Below are 12,411 nucleotides of genomic sequence, written 5' to 3' on the forward strand. Positions count from 1 at the left end.
TACTGCACATGCTTTGCAGGCGAGGAGCAACCACTAAAAAAAAAAAAAAAAAAAAAAAAAAAAAAAAAAAAAAAAATTATGGTAATGGGTAGAGGAAGAAATACCAATGGAAACTGTTGCATAAGATTTCATGACTCAAAAACGCATGCCCTGTGTTCCCACTGTATTTCTCACTGTTAATCTCTTTTTAGTTTTTTCTTCTTCACCTCTTACAGGCTTCTATCTTCAATCTCCTTTCCTTCCTTGCTAGTTCAAACTGTAACTGACGATGGGTTTTCTTCTCGACTGGCTTCATTTTTGCTGTTCTTCCAGGAGAAAAATCTATTACCTGCCCCGCCGTTACAAGTTCATGAGCAGGTTAGTAGCACACTGTGTCGTGACGGTGTTTGTCTTTCTGTTGGCCCGTGTGCTTCAACAATGACAAGGAGCTATAAGCTGGGGAAAATGAGCCTCTGTCACGTGGGAAAGCTGGCTGCTATGCACATTTTAAAATCAGCTGTGTCTGATTAGCCTGGAAAAAAAAAAAAGATGAAAACACCCCTCTTGGAGTTTTCCCTATAACTTCTCCCCACTTGGGAGGATGCCATTCATCTGCAAGTGTGCTGGGGCTATTGCTTTTTAGCCCATTCTCTTTTTAAAAAAATTTTCAATAGTTTTTGGGAAACAGGTGGATTTTGGTTACATGGATAACTTCTTTAGTGGTGATTTCTGAAATTTTGGTGCACTGATCACCTGAGCACTGTGTACTGTACCCAATGATCAGTCTTTTATCCTTCACCCCCTCTTTTCAGCCCATTCTATTAGATAAATTATCAAAAATCCCAACAAATTTGGCATAGATGTCCTTCCTTCCTTCCTTCCTTCCTTCCTTCCTTCCTTCCTTCCTTCCTTCCTTCCTTCCTTCCTTCCTTCCTTCCTTCCTTCCTTCCTTCCTCCCTCCCTCCCTCCCTTTCTCCCTCTCTTCCTCTCTTTCTTTCTTTGCCTGCCTGCCTGCCTTCCTTCCTTTCTTCCTTCCTTCCTCTCTCTCTCTCTTCTCTCTCTCTCTTTCTTTCTTTCCTTTCTTTTTTGTCTTTCTCTGTCGCCCAAACTGGAGTGCAGATCTCAGCTAACTGCAACCTCTGTCTCCTGGGTTCAAGTAATTCTCCTACCTCAGCCTCTTGAGTAGCTGGGATCACAGGAACCTACCAGCACGCCCAGCTAATTTTTGTATTTTTAGTAGAGACAGGGTTTCACCATGTTGGCTAGGCTGATCTCAATCTCCTGACCTCAGGCGATCCGCCCGCCTCGGCCTCCTGAAGTTCTGAGATTACAGGGTGAGCCACCGTGCCTGGCCAATGTTATTTTTTTCTACAAAAATTCCTCCCTCCACTATAAGTAATTTGAAAGCTTGAAGTACAGATAGTCATCCTTAGCTGCTGGCTACTTGACTTCATGAGCGGGGTCCTCCTATGTTAGTAATATTTTGTTAATAACATATGCAGATGTATAGCCTCACTCAGGTGCCCTTCCTACCCTCTTTTCTGCCAAAAAAACAAAAAAAAACAAAAATCCCACCAGATGAAGATTGCATTTACTATACTTTGTATCCTCCCAAAGCTTGTTTTTCGTTGTTGTTTTTTGAGGAGCTAGGGAGAATGGGAATGCATCAATGATGATGTTCTTTAATTTGATTCTGTTGTGATCATTGGAGAATCTAATTCCAAAATCTTAATTGATCTTATGTTTTCATTCACCCTGAACTGAGCTGATGGTTAAACTGGGAAACTAGTAAATTTCTCTGAAAATCCTAGTTAGTTCAACTCTATGAAATTTAGAACTCAGGTTCCCTCTCTTTATATGCTATGTCGTGTGATAAATAAAAGAGTAGTTGATACATTTTGATGGATTTACTCAAATGCATGTGCACTCAATGAAGTACAGTGTGAGAACTGACCTCCAAAGAAATGAAAATATCGTTCCTCAAAAATTACCTGTGAGCAAGCTTATTGGCAGTTCTTCTTTCATTACACAGTTGACATGGCATTTGGATTCACCATGATTTAGATTGCTCCCTTGTCACATTAAAATCCTTGTCACTATAAAATCCTGGTACAACAGTTTAGCCTGTATTAATAGTTCTCAAACTCCAGCCAGCATCGGAATCACCTAGCAGCCTTGTTTAGGCACAGATTTCTAGGCCTCAGCCCCAGAGTTTCTTGTTCAGTAGATCTACAGTGGGGATAGAGAATTTTCACTTCTAACAAATTCCCAGCTTCAGCTAATGCTGCTGGTCATGGGATCATGTTTTGGAAACCATTGGTCTGTATAATAGGCCAAGCTCTATCTTGCCATTAAATTAAGGATTTAACTGACTATGAGAGGGGAAAACAAAAACCAAAATCAAAGAAAACCTGAAGGAAACAGCAAGGTGAAGAGATGTTTCTCCCAACTTTGATGGCCAAGTGGAAATATCAAGTTTGTATGTGATATTGTTTCAATCTGTTCAGTGAAATATATTCTAGATTCTAAAAAGAATGTAGGGTGGGAAGAGGTCTTATTCTTGTCTGGATTTGCCAAGTCATCTAAATCAGTATATGTAAAACAGAGCACACTGGGATCATAAAACCTATAATGGCACTGGATGACTTTGGGCAAGTTCCTTCACTTCTTGAGCCTGAGTTTTTCACGTTTATAAAGCGATATTAATTTCTACCCTGTATGGTTTATGTGAGGTTTAGTGCCTAGTATGTAGTTGATGTGCACGAATAGTATCTATTAGTAATTATTACATGTAATATTTAGAAGGAGATCCTTATGCAAAGATATAAGGGTATTCTTCTATTCTTTCCTTTGTGCTTCTGAATTTTTTATCCATCTCTAAGTCTCTCCTTTCTTCTGTCCTCTAGCAACTAGTCCACTAACTCTGTTCTGATTTTATCTGCCAAGTAGTCATTTTCTCCATTTATATTCTCTATACAGGCATTGGCTCTACTTCCCACACAGTCACCTAATTTAAAATCTAAGGGTCCAGGTGTGGTGGCACACACCTGTAGTCCCAGATACTTGGGAGTCTGAGGCAGGAGGACCACTTGAGCCAAGGGGTTCAAGCCTAGCCTGGGCAAGATGGTGAGACCCCATCTCTAAAAATGTAATTTTAAAAAAAAACCTAAGGGTCATTTTGGATGTTTTGCTCCCTCATCTAATCAGTCTCTCAAATTCTGCAGGTGCAGATGAGTATTTTTTAAAGTCCATATATTACTCTTCCTTCCCACTGCCATTGACTTAGCTGAGCCTCCATCACCTCTTGCCTAAACATCAGTTTATCTTCCTGCCTCTTTTCTGACCACTTCCAAACTCTCTTCTGTTCATCTCCTAAGTAGCAAATCTGATTTATGTCACTTGGTGGCCACCATAGAGTGATCACAATAAGGTCAACAGCCTTAGCTTAATTACAGCCCTTTATAAACTATCCTCACCCATCTCTTCCCTCCTACCACTCTTTGCTCCATCCATATTGAACTACTTACTCATCATTTCCAAATACATGTTATGCTCACGTGGGTTTATGTGCTTTTGCATATAGTGGTCCTTCTGGAAGATCCTTTCCTTTATTGTTCACCAAGGTGGTGTCTACTCAGTCCTCAAAACTCAGTCCGTATTTTTGCCTTTGCCCAGGTCAAATGATCTCTTTTCTGCTTTTCCATTGGGATCCTATGGCCTCATCACCCTGTGCTGTAATCTATGATGTACGTGTCTAGCTCCCTACCTGGGTGATATTTGAAGACAAGGATGACTCATTCAATTCTGTATTTCCAGCACCAAGCACATAGTAGATGGAGTGAGTGAACAAATGAATCTCCACATGAGTGTGTGAGAATTGGAGTAGGGAGAGAGGAAATCACAAAGAAAAGAATCATAGAAAAACCAGGTCTGCCTCAAGCGTCAGACACAGCCTTGGGATGAAAACATTTGCTCAAACAAGGGTTGGGGGGGATGAACAATGAGGGTTTAAAAGAAAAGAGTGATAAAAGGAACTATAGAATCTCAAGGTTTTATGGGATATTAAATGCCATCAAGTCCAACCACTCATCAGACACTTAAACTTCTGCTTTTCTGGAGACAGTAAACTCCCTAGCCCATCTGTGGGCAGCTGTGACTGTTATAAAATTCTTCCTTAAAATAAGCTATAATCTCTGTCTCTTTAACTTTCACTCTTTGATTGGAGTTCTGCCCCCTGGATAGATAAAAATAATCTACAGAGCAAAAAGGCAAAGCATGTGAGAAAGATTGTGAAATATAGGCAAAAGGGCTTGGCACTTAGCAGCTATTTGGAAATTCAGAGTTGAGGAGAATGAAGTTCTTACACCTAAGGGCTAGGGAAAATATTGTTGGAGGTAAAAGAAGACTAGAAATCGAGAGGAGATACAAGTGTGGTGAGGAAGTTGACTTTTTAAAATTAATTCTGTATTATAAGTCACAGTAGATTTTTGAGGTGTTTGTGTCCTAAAGTCCTTTGGAATTGATGGCAAAGCAGCTGAAGAGAGTGGTAATGCTGGAGAATCCAGCGTGGGAGTGAGTCAACGGCATAGAAGCCATGACCTTAGCCAAGGGAGTGTATGGCATTTCCCTGGATGAGAGGTAAAGAGTTAAGAGAAGAGGACCTGTGGCAATTCCTTTGAAAATCTGCATTGATGGAATGGGGGGACACCTGAGGAGAATGAAAAAGAACAATTAGGAAGTAGAAGGAGAATGAAGAGAGGGTAGTGTCAAAGGTACCAGGAATGAGATTCCACAAGGAGGGCTGTGCTTCAGCTTCTGATGATCAATCAGATGAGAATCAATTCTGGATATTTAGAAATTTCAGTAGTCTCCATGACAGCAGTCTCCATGGAGTGGTGATTCTCAAACGTGTGTCAGGATCATTTGGAGGGCTTTTAAAAACACGGATCACTGGGCCCATCCCCAGGGTTTCTGATTCGGTAGGTCTGAGGTGGGGCTCGATAATTTGCATTTCCATCAAGATCCTAAGTGACGCCTACGCTGATGTTACTGATCCTGGACCACGTGTTGAGAACCATCACTACAGAGTGGAGGATAATGGAAAACAAATTACAGCCAGTGGAGGTAGGACGAGGGCTGGATGAATCAGAGGCAAGGAGGGTTTGCTGCTACTTTGATAAGTTTCATGGTAGAGGAAGGAGAAAGAGGGGACAGGATTTAAAACAGGAGCCAAGAAGAGGAAAGCAGAGGAGACTATGACCTTATGGCCCATCACATACTCTCCATGTGTGCAGAGGAGAGTTTTGAGTGAATAAGAGCTTGAGAAATCCTTCTTTCTAAAGCTGAAGGAACAGCTTACAAAATACTAGGCTTTGGCCTGAAAGTATTGATGCTACTTCTAGTGCGCAAATCATAACTGCAGAAGAATTTAGGCATTGGCAGGTACTGGAAGACTTTGGGCCAAGCTAAAGGAAAAAGAAATCCCAATGAAGGTACTTGCTTCAAAATGGCCTCTCAAAATAGGCTTCATTGCATACCACATAGAATTAAGTCTGATATCACTGGGATGTGTGACTTTCTGAAGCCCAGCGTATGGTGTACATTTTAAAATCCACGTTGTCAGAAAATGTTGCATCTACCTTAACTCTTCATTTCACGTTGGAACAGACTGATTTAGATGATGGAGAGTGTCTTTTTCTTTGTAGCCAGCTCTGATATTCTAAATTAAAGACCATATATCCAACTTGCCATCTAGTAGTACATCAATAATGAAACACTGACCTCCAGTATCCTAAAATTCCCCTGTCATATGAAATATGGATATTTAAGTTAGCTTGTAGTTTCATTTATATAAGTGATATTGAATTTTATTAATCCATGAAAGCATCTCTGAAACAAACCTATTTCCTAAGAATAAATGAATTAATATCTCCAAGGTTTCTGAGCAGACAAATAAAGCACTTTTTTCATAAATATCCTTATTTTAAAAAATCACTTGACTCTCATAAAGCACACTCATGTAGTTCAGACCTATATTTTTGGAGTTAATGCTCTTTTTATCCATGTACTTGGTCTATTAAATGCTGCTTTCACTCTTATCTTTGGACAGGCTTATAGCCATTATAAATTGACTATCCAATAAAAAGGAAGAATTTATCATCTTTTGGCTGCCCTTTTTTTGCCTTCACAAAATATTACAAATATAGTCTGTGGAAGATATGATTACAAAGTAACAAATCTGATTGTTATGGGTGGCTTGTAGCTGGAGTATCATTACTACTCCTTCCCTCCACCCCCCATACGCATTCTGCCTGACTTGATCCTGGGTGCGGCTTGGCAGGGTGAATGCTGGACCCTATTGCATTATACATTCAATGCAGTCACAGCTTCTCAGATGAGCATATAGGCAAAAGGACGAAATGCTTTTGTATTTTCATCCTCGTTTTAAAAAATTAATACAGGTAAATGTTCCAAAGCCTTTGGAGTCTTCTATAAGGTATTTAGGCTATGCTCCAAAGAGTAGCCCTGTGACCTAAAAGAATAACATTAGCTTTCTAAGATCTCTAAATCCTATCCAGGTAGAGCCTTGTAAATCTGGACACTTGGCTCTAAGAAAATGAAAAAGAAATACATGCCTTCTGCTGTCTATTATCATTCCAAGAGGGTGTCATTTACTGCAATGTAGAGCTATGTGCTACTGAAAGAAAGAAAAAAGAGAAAGAAAGAAAAGAAAGAAAGAAAGAAAGAAAGAAAGAAAGAAAAAGAAAGAAAGAAAGAAGAAAAGAAAAGAAAGAAAGAAAGAAAGAGAGAGAAAGAAAGAAAAGAGAGAGGGAGGGAGGGAAGAAGGGAGGAAGGAAAAGGAAAGGAAAAGGAAAAGGAAGAAAGAAAAGAGAGAGAAAAGAAAAGAAAGCTCATCTGTAGGTTCCCTCTAGGCATATCGTCACTGATAATGTGATCTGTTAGAAACATAATGCTATTATTATAATATTCTTTACTGGAGAAAAGGAGGTGTCTTCAAAGTAGGCCTGCTTCATTTAATTCAGTCTGATTAGGTTATCATTAGTGTACATTCCCTCCTGGGTTATTAGTGGCTCAAGGGAAATGGCCTTTCTTCTACTTCCTCAGGGTATGCCCACAGCATGCAGGTTGGCACTCTGTACATTGTAGGCAGTTTATAAAGGTCTCCTGACAGGTTAGCATGTTGGGAGCAAGATCCTTTGCACATAGGTGGCTTTTTCCTTCATCATCACTTCTCCTAAGTTGGGTAGGATTATCTCCCCTTTAGAGCTGAAGGAACTGAGGGTCAAAGAGATCAAGCAGAACCTTCCCAAGACCAAACTTGGGAAGCCATTGCAGAGGTGGCAAGTCTACACCCATTTGCTTATACTGCATTGCCAGCTCTTCCCAGGTACCCGGGATCTCACCTATCATGAATCAGCAAGAGGGAAACCTGAACTTACCATCAGAACAGCTTTCTATAAAAATAACTCACCTCGTAGTCCAGATGTTAACTTGACAAGTTAAGGCCAGAAATGCCCAAGTGTCTGATCCTTTTCTGCTTGTTGATTTGCCTGTGTAGTCTGTAAGAGGGCTTTTGCTCAGTAAATGGCAAAAATGGAACAAAGTGACAACATACCCAACCAAAATCAATGCTAAATCATTAAGCCAATATTTTCTCTTTTCTATTCCCTATTGGTGGAGGCTTCATTAAGTAAAGTCTATACTAAAGTCCACTCCTATACTGAAGAGACAAATGGGGTGCTTTCTGGTTAGTTGGTTTCCAGACTTTAACATATCTAAGTAAATTTCAGGGTTAACTATTTAGGGATGTTTATTAGGTGGGGACACAGACCTCAGTCTACAAGGGAGAATCACAGATTTTGAACTTCTGTTGGGAAAAGAGCAATCTATGTAAAAGTTCATCATTATTGTCACCATAATTTTCTTCATCCTAGAAACTGTCACTCAATAGAGCCCTTTGGTCATCCAAGGCATTGTGTAAGCACTTGATATCCATGATCATGTTTAATCCTTACCATTGCCTTATTCTATGGATTCTATTGGCTCATAGAGGTTTAATTACTTGCTCAGCAAGATCTATAAAACTGGAATGTGAATCATCAGCTTCCAGCTGACTCCAAAGTCCATCATTGTATACTGAAGGTTATCTATCATTATATACTAGAGGTTACCTAACATTGTATACTAAAGGTTATCATTAATTCAAGTTTGAATTAATCACATAAGTGACATAATCGGGATATTATCACCCAAATCACCAACAACATGTAGTATCTAAAGAATATCTGGCTGATCGTCATTTTAGAGATGAGAGCACTAAGGTTACGTGAGGAGAAAAGGCTTGTCCTAGGTCACACTGAGCTATGACTGCAGAATCAAGAGTCCAACTTGAGTCTTATGCTTTCCAGCTTAGTGGCTTTTGCACTGTGTGCTTCTGTCTTGCGTGACTGAAGGGGGCCCTAAGTGAAGTCTGAGTGTGGCAAAGTTTGGAGACAGGAATGTGTTTGTGGAAGAGCAGACTAGGGGAGCACTCACTCACTATCCTGCCACAGAGAGATAGATTCTTGTTCCCAGAGCCACCTAACTGGGAGGTGAGAACAGCACGTGGAATGGCAGCCTTGACTGTGGGAGCCTGGCTAGCTGTTGCCAGGTCTTGAGGAGAGGATCAGACCAAGAGTGTTTTAAGAGGTGTATTCATTTCCTATTGCCATCATAACGCATTGCCACAAATTTAACAGCATAAGACAACACAAATGTATTAGCTCACAATTCTGTAAGTCAGAGATCAGGGAGGGGAGGCTCAACTGGTTTGTCTGTTCGGGGTTTCCCAAGGCTGCAATCAAGGTTTTTGTCACCTGGGCTCTTATCTGGAGGCTCTGGGGAAAATCTGCTTCTGGCTTCATTTAGGTTGCTGGCACAATTCAGTTCATGTTATCAGAGGACTAAGATCTCCATTTCTTTATTGGCTGAAAGTCTTTCTCAGCTTCTAGAGGCTGCCTGCGTTCCTTTCCTCGTAGCTCTTTTCATCTTCAAAGCCAGCAACAGTAGGTCAAGTGCTTCTCAAACTTTGAATCTCTCTGATTCTCCTTCTGCCACATCCCTCCTGCCAGAGAAAGTTCTGCTTTTAAAGGTCTCATGTGGTTAACTTGAGCCCATCTGAATAATCCAGGATGCTCTCCCTGTCTTAAGGTCGGTAACCTTCCTTACATCTCCAAAGTCCCTTTTGCCATGTAACATAACATATTCATAGGTTCTGGGGGTTAGGGTGTGTACAACTTTGTGGGGGAAACTCTGGTAACCAGAAGAAGACACAAACTGCTGACCATGTTTGAGTGTTTGGTTTAGTCATAGTGAAGTGCACACAGCATGTACAGGCATGTGTAATGGAACCTGGACAACATGCTTTGTCCACCTGCTTCTGCTCAGGCTCCCCAGTGAAGGCCAGTTCACACCCTCCAATCTCCATGCCCAACCAGTGTCTCGGGGATTTTATTTATTTATGAGATGGAGTCTTACTGTATTGCCTAGGCTGAAGTACAATGGTGCAGTCTCGGCTAACTGCAACCTCTGCCTCCCAGGTTCAAGTGATTCTCCCGCCTCAGCCTCCTAATTAGCTGGGATTACAGGCACACACCACCATGCCTGGCTAATATTTGTATTTGTAGTAGAGATGGGATTTCACCATGTTGGCCGGACTGGTCTCACGCCTGTAATCCCAGCACTTTGAGAGGCCAAGGCAGGCAGATCACGGGGATTTTATTTTTAAGATGTTCTTTTTAATGTCTTTCTTCCTCCACAGTTTAAAAAAAAAAGCCCAGTTCCTTTGCTTTCCATCACTTTTATGTTAGTCCTGTGTGGTCCTTAAGAAATTATTAATAATGCTTGCTATCTGTCTGGCAGCTTCTCCAAAGCATTTCATACTCACCATGTTTTATGAGCCCACTAACCACTCTGTAAGGTCAGTAAGATGATGATGATGATAATGATGACTATTGTTACTATTACCTCTATTTTATAACCTTGGAAAAGAAGGCTCTGAGGGGTAAATAACTTGTGGAAGGTCATACAGCTGAGGCGCAAGACAGCCAGGTTTTAGGCACCCCAGATACAAATCTCAGCTTCCTTTTACCATGCCAAGCAGCATCCTCTTGCCTCCTTCTTGCTTCCTCTTTTTCACATATTTCAATTAATTAATCATTTTAATTATCCTGTTCTTTCTTTTCATCATCTCCACATTTCAATTAAATTGTGGTGCCACCAGCTGGCTGCTGAAGGCTGCCATTTCACTCCTGTAGAGTAGTTATGCCTGACTTTTTTTTTACATTTTTATTTGTTTTTATCCACATTAAGCACTGTACCCAGCTGGATTCAATTCATAGTCATTGCACGCAGAGCCCAGATTCTGTGGGAATGTGAATTTTACAAAGTGTGATCTGATTAGTGCTACAGACTGGAGATGTGTGGGAGGTAAAAGCTCTATAATAAAAAACCTTTGGGCCAATGTCCTCTTTCTTGAATGAGTTTTAAGGCAATCAAATGAAATAAAGCCAAGAACCATGGGGAAGGCCACCAACTTAGCTGAGGAAGTCTAATTTATGAGTCCATATAAGGACTAAATCATTGAGCATAGACAAGTGATAGATGCTGGTGAAACACAATTAACTTTGAATTAAAAAGCAAAAACCAGAAATGTTAAGAGCCAAGCTGGTTGCTCGATTTTTTATTTTTGGAAAAAAGAGAAAAACAGTAATAATAGCCAGCATTTCCTGTACACTAGACAGTTCTAAAGACTTTATATGTGTATTAATAAGTTCATCATCACAACTCTATGAATTGGGTATCATTATCATGCCCATTTTATAGATAAGGAAACTGAGGCTCAGCAAAGTCAAATTGCTTGCCCAAGGTTCTGCTGTTAATAGTAACAGAGCCAGGATTTGAATCTAGGCATTCCAGCCCCGTAGTTGATGTTGTCACCTACTGTGTCATGCTGCTTCTCTAAAGCCCATCATCTCACTATATTTTAAGTATACTTCTTTTGGGGCGGAGGGTTTTCTTTGGGAGGAGAGTCCTACAGCCACTGTGAGATTCTTTTCAGTTTGACCCTTTGGGAGTTCTGAAGAAGGACAGCCACCACCAAGCAGAGTTGGGGTCATGGTGAGGCTGGAACAATGCTGAGAATAAAGGAGATAGTAAAAGAGATGTTTACCATTATTTTTTAGTTTGGAATTGATTGGTTACATAAATAATATCATCTTCAGCTGAGAGTTTCACTGTGCTGGTTAATTTTATATGTTCAACCTGACTGGGCTAAAGGATGCCCAGATAGCTGGTAAAACATTATTTTGGGGTGCATCTGTGATAGTGTTTCTGGAAGAGATTAGCATTCAAATCAGTAGACTTAGTAAAGAAGCTGATCCTCCCCAATGCAGGTGGGTACCATCCAACCCATTGAGTGGAACTAGAAGATGGAGGAATAGTGAATTTGCTGCTGCTTGAGCTGGGACATCTCTCTTCCTCTGTCCTTAGGCGTCGGTGCTCCTGGTCCTCTAGCCTTCAGACTTGGACCAGGATTTGCACTGTTGGCTCATAAGATTCTGGAGGGCTAGAAGTCACGCAATCTGCAGTTTTTAAGAAGGAGGCCTAGGAAACCTGATAGCATAAGTCCCATTTCTGGTCCAAAGGCCTGAGAACTAGGAAGGCCAATGTCCAAGGGCAGGAGAAGATGGATGTTCCATCTCAAGCAGACAGCACATTCACCCTGCCTCCACTTTTTTGTCCTATTCAGGTCCTCAATGAATTAGATGGTGCCCACCTGCATTGGTGAGGGCCAACTTATTTACTAAGTCTACAATCTCAAACACTAATGTCTTTAGGAAACAACCTCACAGACACATCCCAAAATAATGTTTGCCAGCTATCTGGGCATCCCTTAACTTAGCCAAGTTGACACAGAAAATTAGCCATAACGTTCACTGAAAAGAGTACGTTGCCATGTAAATATATTGTTTTAATTAGGAAAAAAATAAAGCATGACCAAATTCCATGTGTTTTCAGTTAATAAATTTAGAAGATTTTTTTTTTCCAGTAGTATAGACACTTGAGGTAGTGCTATCATTTTAAAGTTTGGTGTGGTTTTTGCTCCTTCTGGTGTTTTTCTGTGAACAGTGATTGGGAACTGTTCACTTGGAAGCCAGATGTTTTCATCAGCAGAAGTCAGTGGAACTGAGGAACCAGGGAGACAGCCAGAGAGAAAACTGTGGCTGAAAACCACTTTTAGAATACTGTTGTTTTCATTGACGTGGCTTCATTAGAGTGACACATGTGTGTCACGACGTCCTAGCACCATGAGAACCATGGAGCCAGCTTAAAAAGAGATCTATGAAAGCCAAAAATCCTGCTGCCTGCTTA

General features: G+C 40.7%; 1 protein-coding gene across 7 annotated transcripts in view; it reads left to right on the plus strand.

Moving 5' to 3' along the window:
- Positions 1-12,411, plus strand: part of ANO4 (anoctamin 4) — a 417,600-nt gene that overhangs the window by 266,560 nt on the left and 138,629 nt on the right. For 6 of the 7 annotated variants that reach the window (XM_008004386.3, XM_008004385.3, XM_037996641.2 and 3 more), the window contains one exon: positions 313-357. The exons of the other annotated variant lie outside the window; for it this stretch is intronic. In XM_008004386.3, coding sequence (XP_008002577.3) covers positions 313-357 — 45 coding nt within the window. The remainder of the gene's footprint in view (positions 1-312; positions 358-12,411) is intronic. 7 annotated transcript variants of the gene reach the window in all.

Source organism: Chlorocebus sabaeus, chromosome 11, assembly GCF_047675955.1.
Source record: "Chlorocebus sabaeus isolate Y175 chromosome 11, mChlSab1.0.hap1, whole genome shotgun sequence".
Classification (NCBI taxonomy): domain Eukaryota; kingdom Metazoa; phylum Chordata; class Mammalia; order Primates; family Cercopithecidae; genus Chlorocebus; species Chlorocebus sabaeus.